Source organism: Ovis canadensis, chromosome 14, assembly GCF_042477335.2.
Source record: "Ovis canadensis isolate MfBH-ARS-UI-01 breed Bighorn chromosome 14, ARS-UI_OviCan_v2, whole genome shotgun sequence".
Taxonomy (NCBI): domain Eukaryota; kingdom Metazoa; phylum Chordata; class Mammalia; order Artiodactyla; family Bovidae; genus Ovis; species Ovis canadensis.
Window position 1 is genome coordinate 36,988,165 of NC_091258.1, and position 16,565 is coordinate 37,004,729.

General features: G+C 36.8%; 2 protein-coding genes across 4 annotated transcripts in view; both read left to right on the forward strand.

Annotated features, from left to right (window-relative positions):
* The window catches only part of LPCAT2 (lysophosphatidylcholine acyltransferase 2), a 65,595-nt gene that overhangs the window by 36,948 nt on the left and 12,082 nt on the right, over positions 1-16,565 (forward strand). The window lies entirely within an intron of this gene.
* CAPNS2 (calpain small subunit 2) lies at positions 10,696-11,528 on the forward strand. The gene has a single exon (XM_069549864.1). It carries the CDS (start codon positions 10,720-10,722, stop codon positions 11,458-11,460), a length of 741 nt encoding a protein of 246 aa, XP_069405965.1. The 5' UTR covers positions 10,696-10,719; the 3' UTR covers positions 11,461-11,528.

Below are 16,565 nucleotides of genomic sequence, written 5' to 3' on the forward strand. Positions count from 1 at the left end.
GGGGAAGTAGAGAGACCTAAGTATCTCTCCACATTCCCTTACTCTTTTTTTTCCCCACATACATTCCTGGCTAGTCTGCAAAAAACTTCTTAATGGTTTTCATCTCAGTCTGGTTCCTAAAAAAAAAAAATTCTGTCTATTCAGGTCCTTCTGATAGTTTTACACATTCTTTTAGATTGTCAGATATGTGATGGCAGATAATTTAAAGGTTCCACAGAAATGTGGCATTCATGATCCAAAGCATGGCATGGTTCAGTAGTTTGGGATAATTTCCTTATGAGAAGTCTCATCTCTTTGACAAAAAAAGAAAAAAGACCCTTTTGCTCTTTAGGTTTCATTCACCTTCTTTATTTTCCTGAATGTACACTGAACTCTCTAAATCAGAGGGTGATTTGGATTAGTCAAAAGTTCAGATGCGTTAGAGTTGAGAGCTGAGACAACAGTTTAAAATAGTGGCTTCTCAATATTTTTTTATATTCATAATTCAGTTTTCAAGACTAGATTTTTTTGCCAGCACTCTCAAAGGGATTTAAATGCACTTAATGGTACTGAGAAACAATACTGGCTAAGGCAGAAATGATTATAACACAGTCATTTTTATAGTTATAATAGTGTCCACACAGCATCACTTTATTTCATTCATTCTTCAGTGCTGTTTCCTTGAGCTGAACCTGTGCTACCCTGCCAGCAGTATTTTATACAACCATGAGACAAAGTCCTTATATGTTTTAGGATGCATGTTGTCTCTTTGTTGCTAGTTTGACAATATACCATGTTACCCACCTCTTACTAGGGACAAGTCACATCTCGTCTAGGCTGCATCTCATGATACATTCAGTGTAATGCTCCACCTGGCACACATCACCATGCATATGTATGTGTGTGCTCAGTCATGTCCAGTTCTTTGCAACCACATGGACTGTAGCCCTCTAGGCTCCACTGTCCTTGGAATTTTTCCTGGCAAGAATTCTGGAGCAGGTTGTCATTTTCTACTCCAGAGGATCTTCCCAACCTGGGGATCGAACCCACATCTCTTGTGTTCACTGGTGGCAAACCTGTATTTCAATGGTTAGTAGACTTTTTCAGCAAAGAGCCAGATGGTAAATGTTTTTGACTCTGTGGGACATTTGGTCCTAAACTTTGAGCACAATTTGCACAACTGAATAAAATAGTTAATCCACCCCACTTAGAAAGATTTTTTTCTGTTTATTTCCAGTCACTTAAGCTTCTTAAGTACCCTTTCCTAACTCTCAGCATGGAAATCTCTTTAATACAGCACCCTACCTTCTCTAACAGGGAAGGGCAAGCAAGGATGCTTATTGTTGGCTCATGATTTAACACTTGAACTAATGTCAAGAACAGGGCATACAGGAAGAACTTGGGATAAAGAAACACATTCATTCCACACAATGAGAAATAGTCCTAAAAGATCTCCAGAAAATTTGTAATAGTCAAAAGTGCTGGATTGTCAAAGTGCTAAAGTACACACACATCTTTCCTGTCTAATATTTAAACAAAGTACATAGTAAAACTAGAAGAATTAAGTACTGGTTAGAAGGCAGAAATGGGAAAAATCATGATACTTTTCATATTTTTTTACAAAATGGAAATAAATAAGTAAATTTTCTTAGCCTATAGTCTCTCGTGTGCATAACAGTTTCGGTAAAAAGACTGAACTTGTGGCAGGCTATAGCTGAGTGATTAGTTTCTGTCATCTTTGTAGATGAATGATATACCACTAATTAGAAATGGGGAGGATGTCAATAAGAACTAGACAGACACGGCGAGAATAAAGATTCAGAGTGACCTCTTTTAAATCAGATGTGGAACAGTGGTCACCATGAACCCTGACTGCAGTCCTTCAATCCAGTCCTTAAAATTTACCAGCATATTTTATTTTCATCTGTTTAGAAAATATAGAAAGTAACAGTCAGTAAACTACACTTGATGGATGAGATCCAGTCTGATGCTTATTTTATAAATAAAGCTTTATTGGGACACAACCGTGCTCATTTATTTACATACTGTCCATGTCTGCTTTCTTACACAATGCCAGACATGAATAGTTGCAACAATGACTGAAGTCTTTTATCCTTTAATTTTTAATTGAAGTATTAGTTGACTTATAGTGTTGTGTTTGTTTCTGGTGTACAGCAAAGTGATTCAGCTATATTTACATATTCTTTGTCAGATTCTTTTCCATTATAAGTTATTATGAGATACTAAATATAGTTCTCTGTGCTATATAGTAGTACTTTGTTGTTTATCTGTTTTACATACAGTAGTATGTATCTGTTAATCCCAAACTCCTAATTTACCCCTCCCCTAGCTCCCCTTTCTTCTACCTTTTATTTATTTATTTATTTATTTATTTATTTTCTTCTACCCTTTAAACTTCTAGTTCAGGTTTGATACATACTTTACTATTTCATAACTCATGTGAAAAGAACTCATCTTGATTCCAATCTCAATTCATAGAATTTATTATATGAAATATACTCTAAAGCTCATATGATATAATTAACAGAAGAAGGATATAGCTTTCTGAGTGGACTAGATGAACATTTCTTTCCAGTTGTACAAGTCATCCTGAAAGTTGGACAGTCCTATATGACCAACCATTTCCATCTTTGGTTCTCAGGTTAACTCAATCCCTCCATGTAGTCCATCATAATATTAGGTGGGCCAAAACATTCATTTGAGTTTTCTGTAACATTTGACTAACCTAATATTTTCCCTCCCTGAATGTTCTAAATATCCTTTTTTTTTTTGTACTAAGAATTTTTATTGGATTATTGTTGCTTGGAGGGGAGGAAATGGCAACCTGCTCCAGTATTCTTGCCTAGAAAATCCCATGGACAGAGGAACCTGGCAGGCTGCAGTCCATGGGGTCGTAAAGAGTTGAATACAACTGAACATACACATACACACACACAGTTGCTTTACAGTGTTGTGTTAGTTTCTGCTGTACAGCAAAGTGAATCAGTGTTCTTATATCCCCTCTCTTATGGATTTCCTTCCCACTTAAGTCACCGCAGAGCACCCAGTAGAGTTCCCTGTGCTATACAGTAGGTTCTCATTAGTTATATATTTTATTTAGAAATATCCTTTCAAGCATGAGAATTATATGCTTTCTTTCTGGCTTTGCAATGTGAATCTACCAAGGAGACACTTAGAGGAAACAGGAAGGAGAGGGCATTGATTAAAGCTTAACTTTTTTATTGGAGCAAGTGAGCAGTTGCTGGCCTCCTCAAAGAGTGTAAGGAGGTAAAGAATAGGGCTTTGTAAAGAACAAATTGTGTCAGACCAATATAATTTCCTCCTATGACAGAGTGACAGTCCAAGATGATAAGGAAGAAATATATATTATCTATACGGAGAAGGCAATGGCACCCCACTCCACTACTCCTGCCTGGAAACTCCCATGGACGGAGGAGCCTGGTAGGCTGCAGTCCATGGGGTCACTAAGAGTCGGATACAACTGAGCAACTTCACTTTCACTTTTCACCTTCATGCATTGGAGAAGGAAATGGCAACCCACTCCAGTGTTCTTGCCTGGAGAATGCCAGGGACAGGGGAGCCTGGTGGGCTGCCGTCTATGGGGTCGCACAGAGTCGGACACGACTGAAGTGACTTAGCATATGGACTCTAGAAAGGCTTTTGATTTCATGCAACGTGACATTCTCATCAATAAATTAGAAAGGTCTTGTTCAGATCATGTTGCAGTGAGGTGAAAGCCCCACTTGACAGAGAGGCTTCATTGAAAGTGGGAGCCATGTGTCCTTCTGTGTTTTAACCACTGCAGTCCCCCCACCTTGGAATTCTGTCTAGAGGAGCAACATACTTGATAGGTTGTCGAAATACTTCTGAAAACCAGACAGTACGTCAAAGCAAAAATGAGAGTAAGTAAGGATGTCTTTAAAAGTTATAGAATCAGACCCAAGAAAAAGATGAAGTTAAATTCATATATTGCATAAAAATACTCAGGCATGAGAAGGAAACAGAATGCAAGAATGAAGCTGCTACTTCATAGCACATGAAGATCTAGACTCAGAATTCTAGAGCTGAAAGGATGGTTAGTGTGAAATTGCCCGTCTTCCTCATTTTGTAGAAAGCTTCCAGCTCAAGAGAGGAAGTTGCATGCTCAAGACTACACAGATAGTTAGTCACAGGACTGGGACCAGAAGTCCTAGTTCAGTATTCTTTTTACTACAGACTGTCTCTGGACTTTTAAAAAAATAACTTTCTTGAGGCATATTTTACATTCAGCCATTTTAAGCATACAGTTCTATGATTTTCTTATTGTTTACCATAAGTCAGTTTTAGAGTTTTTCTATCACTGCATTATTATTCCTTGTGTCCTTAACTGTTCATTCCTGTCACCTACTTATCTCCCATCTCTAGGCAACCACTGTAGAGTTGTAAGTCCCCATGTGTTATTCTAGACTTGGTCTAGAGTCAACACTAGTGATTTTCTGTCTGTATAGATTTGCCTCTTCTGGACATTTCAATGAGTGGAATCTTACAATATACAGTCTCATGTCTGGCAGTTTTTGAGGTCCATCTGTGTTGTTGCATTTATCAGTAATTTCATCCCTTTTTATTGCCAAATAGATCTCTATTATATAAATGTATTGTATTTTTGTTTATTCATTCACCTGTTAATGGATATTTAGGTTGTTGCCACTTTGGAACTATCATGAATAGTGTTGCTAATAGCATCTGAGTATCACTATTGACTTTTTAAGTTCAATAAATTCAGTAACTCTTCCCCCCTCAAACTGAGGTTAAATTTTCCATTGAATGTGGCCTCATCTCCTACTCTTTCTCTCCAGATCTGGGCAGTAGAGTTTGCCCAGACAGCAACCAAAGTTCCTATTAATGGTCTAATAAATAGCCGTAGGGGATTAAATAGTCTAGAGAAGAAAAGGCTTGTTAATCTAATAACAGTCTTTTATTCCGTGATGGCTTATGAGAAACTGTTAGCCAAATGCTCTCCATCTTCACAGAAAATAAATGAGAAGAATTGGATTTAAACTTCAGCAAAAAACACTTCAGATGGGCATAAGGAGGCACATTTTATATGGCAATGGATGCTGTCAAGTTAATTTTGCAATATTATAAAAACAAAGCCCATGTAATTTCCTCAGAGAGAAGCTTATATGAATGGATTTAAATCTGTCTGAGGCCAGATGGCCCCTTGTAATCCCCTAAAGGGAAGAAGTCCTTTTGTGGTGCTTCCTCAATGTGGTAAAGGAAGACATTTCGCCTTTGGTATTTACAGAGACCGTTTCATGGTGCCCCTGAGACCAGTTATTGGAGTCCTAGTGCCATAAAACTAGTTGGCAGAGAATTTTATACAAAACATTAGGTGTGGCAGAAGGAGACCTTGCCCCCATGTCCTACACAGAGCAGGGTCTCCCAGCTACTGTTCTCTCCCCAGTCATAGATAGAATAATCACTATTTAATTCAAGAATTATACAGTTTATGAAGTAATTTTTCATTTAATCTCCTATTTGCACTTAAAAAGTTATTAAGTTATTGAACTTAAAAAGTTAACAGTGACACATGATTGCTATTAGCAACACTATACATAATAGTTCCAAAGTAGAAAACCTAAATATCCACTAACAGGTGAATGAGTAACCAAAATTGTGATATATTCATATAATGGAGTACTATTTGACTTCATACTCTAAGCTTAGGAGTTTCCACAGTAGCCTGTGAGATAGACTCTGTCAAATGGCTGTTCAAAGTCCTCTCCAATTTCATTCTATCCTATTGAGCCTTTATCTCCCATCATTTCCAGCAATAAACTCTCATCATGTTGAACTATTCACCATCTATTGAATTCCACACATCCTTTAGTTCCTCTGTCTTTTCACAATACCACCCCTTCATGTATATCTCTTGTCTGTTTGGAGAACTCTAACTTAGCCTATAGTTAGGCCTACACATTACCTTTTCTATAAGGGCTTCCTTGGTGGTGCAGAGGTTAAAGCATCTGCCTGCAATGTGGGACACCTGGGTTCGATCCCTGGGTCGGGAAGATCCCCTGGAGAAGGAAATGGCAACCCACTCCAGTATTCTTGCCTGGAGAATCCCATGGATGGAGGAGCTTGGTAGGCTACAGTCTAAAGGTAAATGTTCTGCTATCCTTATTGCTCCCCCTTTGGGGACTCATAGTGGTTTGATAATCCACTGTTTAGATAACATTAGCTGTATGACCTTTTCAAAGTAGCTTAACATCTCTTGAGTTTTTCTTTCCTTATCTTGAATGTTTTGTGTCTTTCAGAGGAGTTATATGAGACATAGATACCAAAGAATATTACATGCAAATACTATATAAAAATGTAATAGTTTAGTATTAATGATATAGATGTGAAATAGACTTCAGATTATAATTACAACACCTAGTTTTCTGTAGGTCTTCTTACCCATGAGCACAGTGACCTTGATGCATTCATCTTTCTCTCTTAAATACTGAGTCTAAGTCCTGAAGCATGATAAATGAAACTGAATCATTATAAAGTAGACAGGGAGATACTATTATTATCATTTTGGAGATTGAAATTGAAGTCCAAAATACTCAGAGATATAATGATTTAGTTACATCCTGGCTACTTTCCCCTGAGTTTACCAATAGAATTTCCAGAGACTTCTGGAGGACTTGTACTCTGACACTACCTAGTCAGGCTGAGGTTTCTCAAGGTATTGTCTGAGACTACCTGTCATAGACTGACTTTTCAAGATACATATTAAAAACATAAAGTCAAATCTCACAAATGTAATTTTGAGCAAAAAAGCCAGAGACACAAAATCAGAAAAGAGAGGACAATACTACCAACTTCACAGAAACAAAGGTATTAGGAAAGAGTACTATGAGCAACTCTGTGCCAACAAATTAGGGAACTTAGATACAGTGAACAAATTCCTAGCAATGTACAACCTACCAAGACTGAATCACAAAGAAATAAAAAATCTGAACAGACCTATAACTAGTAAGAAGGTTGAATGAGTAATTTTAAAGAAACCTCCCAACAAAGAAAATCCCAGGACCAGATGGCTTCACTTGTGAATTCCACCAAATGTTTAAAGAAGAATTAAGTATCAGTCCTCCTCAAACTCTTTCCAAAAATTGAGGAGAAAGGAATACTTCCTAACTCATTCTGTGAGGCCAACATTATCCTGATACCAAGGTCAGAAAAAGATACTAGTGTTGACCCTTGAACAATGCAGGGGTTAAGGGAACCAACCCCTCGTACAGTCAAAAATCTGCATATAACTTTAAAATCAGCCCTACGTATCCATGGTTCTGCATCCACAGTTTCAAACAACCTCAGATGGTGTAGTATTGTAGTACATACATATCGAAAAAAATCCTAGTAGAAATGAACCCAGATAGTTAAAGCCATTTTGTTCAAGAGTCAACAGTACATGAAAAGAAAGCTAAAGACTAATGTCCATATGAATACTGATTCAAAAATCGTGAACAAAATATTAGCAAACAGAATTCAACAGAGGAGTTTACATCATGACTAAGTGGGATTTATTCCTTGAATGCAAGGGTGGTTCAACATGGAAAAATCAGTTAATGTAATAAACTACATTAGCAGAATGAAGGGGAAAAACATGGTTATCTCAATTGATACAGAAAAAGCATTTGAGAAAATTCTGTACTCTTTCAGATAAAAACACTTGGCAAACTAGGAATAAAAGTAAAGTACCCCAATATAATAAAAATCATGTATGAAAAGCCCACAGCCAACATCAGACTCAATGGTAAGAGCCTAAAAACTTTTTCTCTGAGATTAGGAGCATGAAAAGGTGCCTGCTTTTTGTTGCATCTATACAAAGTAGTACTGGAAGTCATAGCCAAAACAGTTGGGCAAGAAAAGAAATGAAAGGAATGTGAGTTGGAAAGGAAGAAGTAGAATTATCTCTGCTCACAAAATGCATGATCTTAGATGTAAAAAACCCTGCAGACAACACACACACATAACCGTTAGAACTAATAAACTAATTCAACAAAGTTGCAGGATACAAACCAACTCACAAAACTAAGTTGTGTTTCTGTAAACTAACAATAAACAATCTGAAAAGGAAAGTAAGAAAGCATTAAATGGAATAAAATAGTTAGGAATAAATATAACCAAGAAGGTGGAAGCCTTCTACACTGAAAACTGCAAACTGTGGTTGAAAGAAATTAAAGAAGACATGAATAAGTGATTAGACATCGGTGTTCATCTATTAGAAGACAATATTAAGATGTCAGTACTACACAAAGTGGTCTAAGAACCAGTGCAATCCCTATCAAAGTCTCAACAACATTTTTTAATGGAAGTAGGGAAATCCATCCTAAAATTCATATGGAATCTCAAGGGAGACTGAATTGCCAAAATAGTCTTGCAGAAGAGCAAAGTTGAAAGTCTTACACTTCCTGATTTCAGAACTTACTACAAAGCTATAGTAATTCAAGTAGTGTGGTACTGGCACAAACACAGATATATAAGCCCATGGAATAACATAGAAAGCCCAGAAATAAACTCATGTGTGTACATACAAATGATTTTCAACAAGGGTGCCAAGCCCATTCAATGGGGAAAGAATAATCTTTTCAACAAATGGTGCTGAGATAACCACAAGCAAAGGAATGAAGTGGACTCTTACCCTATGTCATATATAAAAATTAACTCAAAATGGATCAAAGACCTAAACATAAGAGCTAAAACTATTATGTTTTGCCTTAGACAAAAAACATAGAGGAAAAGCTTTGTGACATTGGATTCCTTGTTGATTTTTTGGATATGACACCAAAAACATGAGCAATAAAAGAAAAATTAGATAAACTGGACTACATAAAAGTTAAAAACTTCTATGCATTAAGGACAGTATCAACAGAGTAGAAAGACAGCTCATGGAATGGAAGAAGATATTTGCAAATCATATAACTGATAAGGAGTTATTATCCAGAATGTAGAAGGAACTATAAAATAGCAACAAGAAAGCAAACAACCCTATCAAAGAATAGGCAAGGGACTTGAATAGACATTTTCGCCAAAGAAGGCATACAAGTGACCAACAGGTATATGAAAATTAGGGGAATGAAAATTAAAGCTATAGTAAGATATCATCTCATATCCATCAGGATGGCTATGATTAAAAAAAAAGCCTGAGGAAAAATTGGAACCCTTGTACATTGTTGGTGGGAATGTAAAATAGTATAGCCACTGTGGAAAATAGTATGGTGGTCCTTCAAAAAATTAAAAACAGATTTACCATTTGATCCAGCAGTTCTGCTTCTGGGTATATATCCAAAAGATTTGAAAGTAAGGACTTGAAGAAATAATTTGTACACCTATGTTCATAGCAGCATTATTCACAAAAGCCCAAAGGTGGAAGCAGCCCAAGCATCCATCAGTGGAAGAATGGATAAACAAAGTGTTATATCCATACAATAGAATATTATTTAGCTTTAAAAAGGAAATAAATTCTGACACGTGCTACAACATGGATGAACCTTGAAGACATTATGCTAAGTGAAATTAGCCAGACAAAAAGGACAGATGCTGTATGATTCCACTTATATGAGATACCTAAAACAGTCAAATTCATACAAACATGAAGTAGAATGGTTCTTGCCAGGGCCTAGGGGGAGAAGGAATATTTAATGGGGACAGAGTTTATTTTGCAAGATGAAAAAAATTTCTGGAGTTGGATGGTGATGATGGTTGCACAACGATGTGAATGTACTTAATGCCTCTGGACTGTGTACTTAAAAATTGTTAAGATGGTAAATTTTATGTTATATGTATTTTACCACAGTTTTTTGAAATGTAAAAGCAAGATACCAAAAAAAGCATGTGCTTTATGAGTCCATTTATTTAAAGTACAAAATTGAATCTGTGGTGTCAGAGGTCAGCATAATGGTTACGTTTGGAAGAGGAGAGTACCTAGAAAGAGACATGAGGAAGCTTCAGGGGTCCTGCTTATGTTCTACTTTTTGATCTGGGTATTATAACATGGGCTATTTGCAGTCTGTGAAATTCTTTGAGCTATACATTTGTGATTTTTACAGTTTTTTATGTGACTGTTACACTTCCAAAAGATTCCAGAAATGTAGATCATGAATGTGACACCAAGCTGTGCAGAATCAGAATCTCAGAGCATGGGATCTAGGGACCCTGCATTTAAAAAATCTCCCTTCCAAGTTTTTCTTAAGAACATTAGATATTGCAAATCTGCTGAAGGAAGAGAATTAGATAAAAATTTTTCTAATGCCCAAGAATCCTTCAGTTGTGCCCTAGCAATAAATATTCCTTAAAGAAGAAATTCTTGATATCCTTAGGTCATTTACTTTCTTCTGCCAGGAAAATCCGTGTCATCTGCTGAGAAAGAGAACTAAGAATAATTAACAGCATATAAAAATCTATAGTTTAATATGTTATACTTAAAATATGATTTCTTCTAATTTGTCAGATATACTATAACTTAGGAATATTTTATTGAGGCCCTCTGAAAAATGGCAGGAGCTAGGACCTAGTGGAATTCAGGCAACTTCAGTAGGAGGTGAAGCATCACACCCCAGGGTGTGGTACAGTGCAGGCAGGTACAGAAAAGCCAGTTCTTCCACATGTAAGCTACTTAGACTCCATTTCATCTCTCATACCACCTCCAAGATTTCAGCAGCTTTTATCCTTGCTGGATAAATCAAAAGCATGTTTCTTGCAAAGGCTCTATTGGAAGGAGCAAATCAAGGTCTTGGACAAGCCCTTGGAGGCCTTCTTGGAGGAGGTGATCAGAGAAGAGGAGGAGGGAATATTGGAGGGATAGTTGGAGGAATTGTGAATTTTATCAGTGAAGCTGCGGCTGCTCAGTATAGCCCAGAACCACCACCTACTCAGCAACATTTCACCAATGTGGAGGCCAATGAAAGTGAGGAAGTTAGGCGTTTTCGGCAACAGTTTGCTCAGCTGGCTGGACCAGACATGGAGGTGGGTGCCACTGACCTAATGAATATTCTCAACAAAGTCCTTTCTAAGCACAAGGATCTGAAGTCTGACGGCTTTAGTCTTGACACCTGCCGGAGCATTGTATCTGTCATGGACAGTGACACGACTGGGAAGCTGGGCTTTGAAGAATTTAAGTATCTCTGGAACAACATCAAGAAATGGCAGTGTGTTTACAAGCAGTATGACAGAGACCAATCTGGATTTTTGGGAAGTTCTCAGCTTCGGGGGGCTCTGCAGGCAGCAGGCTTCCAGCTAAATGAGCAACTTTACCAAATGATTGTCCGCCGATACACCGAGGAGGATGGAAGTATGGACTTTAACAACTTCATCAGCTGCCTGGTTCGCCTGGATGCCATGTTCCGTGCCTTCAAATCCCTGGATAGAGATGCAGATGGCCTGATTCAGGTTTCTATCCAAGAGTGGCTGCAGCTGACCATGTATTCCTGAAGTGGGCATTAAGTCAGGCCCCTCCCTGGAGGATAGGACTGCTAGAAGCCTAGCCATTCTCTCTGCATGGTTGCAGATACCCCATCTGGAGCTGTCATTTTCTGCCGAGTTCTTTCACAACAGGACCTATTTCTGAACTTGTGTTGCCCTTTATTGCTTAATTAAAACAGATTTTTCATGAAAAATACTCTAAGTGGTTTGTATGTTGGCTTTTTGAGATTTGGAATTTATATGGACCTATATATGTGATGGGGAAGCATGCAGGACAGGCTCTCATGGAGTACATTTTAAGAGGTCATTGCTTGTTTGGTGAATTAATTCCAAAGAGCAGGGAATTTGTTGTTGTTACTGTTAAGAATGAGATTTGGGGAAAAATCCTAGGATAAATCAAGAAAGCTCTCAAGAGATGTATATTTTTCCTTCAAAAAGGTGAGGAGGTGGGAAATTCAAAATCTGTCTTTCTCTTAATTCATGTCTGGTCTTCCCATTACATTAAAAATATGCTTTCCTGAAAACATATTTAACTGTACAGAAACAGGCTCAGAAATGTGAAATTAAGCAGTTTTATATAAGGTAGTATTTTTTTTAATGGTGGAGCAGCTATCTAAAATCTAGAATTCTTTAGTCTTATTTTTTCAGTAAAATAAACATGTAAAAGTTTTGTTTTGATATATTTATAGACGACGAGAGTGTTGAGGAATGAAAGGGTGTGGTCGTAGTTGAAATGTCACTGATTGCCTTAATGAATCAAAATGATCCTTCTTACATGTACTTCACACACAAAATCAGGCATGCCCAGCTGATGTTAGCCAGCTCTTGTCATGTCTTGCCCTGCCTCCTAGCAAGGAATATTCTTTCATTTGTTTGAAATCCGCAGACAGGGGAAAAAGTAAACAAAGAGAACAAAAAAGAACATGTACACAAATCATATGTGTACATAAATGTACACTTATGTAAATCATTATATGTATATAAATGTTGCTGAGTCTTTATTGCAGTGTTTCTCAGCCCTGACTGCAAATAGAATCACTGGGATAGCTCTTCAGGAATAGTGATAGCTGAGTCCCACTCCACACAAGTTAAAGGAAAAATCTTTAGAGGTGGGGCTCAAAGATGAGTAAAGATCCCCAGCTTTAAATGATTCTAATGAGCAACCAAGGTTGTCTGACAGTGCTTTAAGGTTTAGGCTGTTTTACTGTATTTTTCATATCAGCCTCAGCTGAAAACTGAGGCCCTGCAGGAGTCAGTGTTGCCAGTGTCCAAAAGAATGAAGATAGGAGTTTGGAGAAACTGCCACCCCAAAAGCAGAGGCCATCCTTGTGAATGCCCGTCGGTTTGGCTTTTTCTTTTTTCAATATTTATTTGGCTACGCCGGGTCTTAGTTGTGGCACATGGGATCTTCATTGCAGCATGCGGGATCTTTAGCTGCAGCACGTGTCTAGTTCTCTGAGCAGGGATCGAACCTGAGCACCCTGCACTGGGAGCATGGAGCCTTAACATCTGGACCACCAGGGAAGTCCCTGGCTTTCTCCATTTTGATTCAGGTGTTGATAGCAGGGTAAACCAGAATCTGGAATCCCCTGGCCAGTGGACTCAGCTAGAGAGGGCTCATTTGCAAGTTCTCCGTTCATCTGCCTGCTATGTAATTGATTTCTACCCCTCCTGTTTCGCTGGTTTTTAATTCATTCCCTCTCTTCTACTCTACTTTGGAAGATCATCCTAAATTCAAAGATAAATCCTTCCTTTCTGACTCATTTAGAGGAAAATTGTAACTCTTAAAATGATGTAATTGGCCTATTAACAGACTCAGCTGCCTGTTAGAAATCCCCATTGAAATTGAGAGAGGTTGGCATTTGGCCTCTGTGTACACCATCATCACCATCATATAATATTTATTAAATACCACATATGTGTGATTCTGAGTTGAGCCAAACACAGAGATCACGTTCACTTTCCTCAAGAGAGTTGTAATTTAAGCTTGGTCTGGGGAGCTACTTAAATCAGGTGTGGTTATATAAGAGTGAGGCTGCTGCCAGCAACCACACATTAATATCAGGATCCCTATTTTAGAATAAAGCCACTAATATGTTAGGCATGGATGTAGTAATGTAGCCAGGAAAGGGGAGAGCTGCCAAGATGCCTTTTAAGGTCTAAGAATATTAAGTTTATAATTTAACCTTTCCACGTGATGGTTGGGGAAAAGAAAATGTAGGCCCACTTTTCTCCCCTCACTTTGTTCTAAATGTTTTATGAAAGTTAAGACAATTATCTCACACTAGGAGGGGTACTGAATATTTCTCTTCCTCTTCACGTTAAAGGATTACTACTTTTATGATTCTCTTCCTGCATGCCAGGGCAAAACATTCTGAAATAATACTTAAGTTTCTCTTTTATTCTCTTATGAATTTGTATTAAACTTGTATAGATGACCCAAGGCACTAGAGTTGACCCCAGAAAATTTAGTCCAAAGTCTGGATTTTTCTAAGTAACCCAACCTTTGGCATTGTGTCAAACCAATATCTCAAGAAGTGATTGGATTTCTTAGTTTCCATTCAGTGTTTTTTTTTTTTTCAGTTGATGTTTTAAAGGCAGATTTTCAATATAAAAGGAAGAGTTTACCTAATACTTTTTTAAAATTTTGCCTTTCCTACATGGAAAACTACTGATAGCCTAAGATGAAGGACTTTGATTCATATAAGTCTGTCATTTAAAAATTTTTAAGAGCAATGCAATCAATCTAGTAAGTAGAAAATAATAATGATTTTGTTTAAATGTTACATTATACATTTACACTTTTAAATTGCAAAGTATCTCATATGATTTTGGAATACACCTTAATCTTGATACAATCCACTGAATTTGATAACCTGTAACAGCAGGAAAAAGAACTATGTGTTCTGTACCTAAACACAGCAGATGTCCAAAAATATTCAAAATTTGTATATCATCTCAAAGTTCACCTTAAAAATATTTTTTGAGTAATAGTACATGTGTTTTTAAAAGTTGATTTATGTATCAACTTCAGTTAGAAATTTCATCAGTAATACTACACAACTCACCCACAGTAGGGCCTTAAAAAATATTTGCTCAAGCACCTGCAGGGCACTGATATTAAATATACCTATTGATCCTGCAGTGCTTTCAGAATTACTTTTTTAAAATGTCTATTTTTAATGCTAAGTGGATTAAAACAATTTAATTCCTAGCAATTGATAATGTAATTATGCAGGTGGGTAGAAATATGCTCTTAATAAGAATACTGAGGGAAACAGTACCTCTTCCTGGACTCTCCTGTATAACTGAGAGTTTATTGAATTTGAATAATAGTACTTTTCCTGAGAAGTTCAATTGATTTTTACAGAACAAACCCACAGATTTGAGGAATCATTTTTTTTTTTTTACTATGGGACTAATTTGAACTTGAAAATTTAAAGGAGTGCATTTTACTTACACTGTTTATTATCTGTTTTTGAATATATTTTATCATTGACTTGCTTTAATTTGAATGAGAGTCAGAATACCTAAATGTTAATTGTCGTTATGGCAATAGTGAGTGTTGTGACCTCAAGTAAAACTTATATCTTAATTTTTTATTAGTAAAAATGAGGAAGTTGACTGGATGATTTCTAAGATACCCCTCAGTTCAAAATTTTGTTATTCTGAATTTGTATGGTATAAAAAATGTATTGTTTTATTAGTCCAGTAATAAAATATCTCAGAATAATTTCCATAATATGTTTTTTCCTTCACGTTATTAGGATAAAAACTCGCATATAATTTCTCATGTAATTGATTATCAAGAGTCTGCTTTAATATTCTTTTTTTAGTCAAAGCCACTCATATAAAACTGTTAATGAAAATCAGGGGTCCAGAATTTTACCTTTATTTGTGAATAGCAGTAATATTACTATTACTAATTAAATCAATAGCAGTAATATTAAGAGTTCTTTACATTTCTGGTGCTCCGTTGAAAAATAAGTTATAATGCTTTACCTGCATTATAACATTGGATTTAGTAGTGCAAATAAAAATTGGATGCCTCACAATAAATTCAAAGGAGTATTTCAATAGGTAGTAGCCGTACTACCTATGGCTGTATCTTCAGTGTCCATCGATATTCTCTTTTTTAAAATTTATTTAATCAAAGTATTAAGTTGACTTACAATGTTGTGTTAATTTCTGCTGTACAGCAAAGTGATTCAGTTACACATATATATATATATATATATACACATTCTTTTTCATATCTTTCTCTGTTATGGTTTATCACAGGATATTGAATATAGTCATAGATCATTCTTATATCTATTCTTCAGAACTTGTATTTAACACTTCTTTGTTTCTTAGTGGAAAAAACCAACTGCACAAGAAATTTACCTTATTAGGCATATTCAATAAGCTATTCAACCTCTAAGGCCTAATGAACAACAGCCCTCCAAGTACATAAGAAAATTAAATAGAGTCACAACAAGGAATATTTATGTCCCTTAAAAGTCTACCATCTCGGAAACTTCCGGGGTGATGAAAATGTTGCTGTCAGTTGTGGTAGTGGTTACCCTGGTGTCTACATTTTTTCAAAGAACCTCAAACTCTACCCTGAAAACTGATGCTTGTTAATGACTGTAAATGATACCTCAATGAAGTTGATTAAAGGAAAAAAATTACTCTTTTAGAGACTGGTAATCAGACAAAAGGCCTTCCTAGGTGTATCAGTGGTGAAAAAAACCCACCTGCCAGTACAGGAGTCATGGGTTCAGCCCCTGGGTCGGAAAGATCCCCGGAGAAGGAAATACTGGAGATCCCACGCCAGTATTCTTGCCTGGGAAATCCCATGGGCAGAAGAGCCTGGCAGGCTACAGTTCATGGGGTCATAAAAGAGTCAGACATGACTTAGCAACTAAACAACAACAACAACAATAAATCAAACAAAAGTGGAAGTCAGATCTGAGTTTTTAATCTCAGGAAGAAACCCTGTTACTTTAGGGAACTCTTGAAACCTCTGTTTCTACCTTATCCAGTGGGCTGGTTGGTGAAGGTAAATTACTTTTTTTCATTCCTACCTTGCAGCAAAATAAAGGTAACATGGTGATAGACTTGGTTGCTTT

What these genes read in the sequence shown, in the direction of transcription:
- CAPNS2 (XM_069549864.1), top strand. Translation starts at nt 10,720, where the DNA reads ATGTTTCTTGCAAAGGCTCTATTGGAAGGAGCAAATCAAGGTCTTGGA.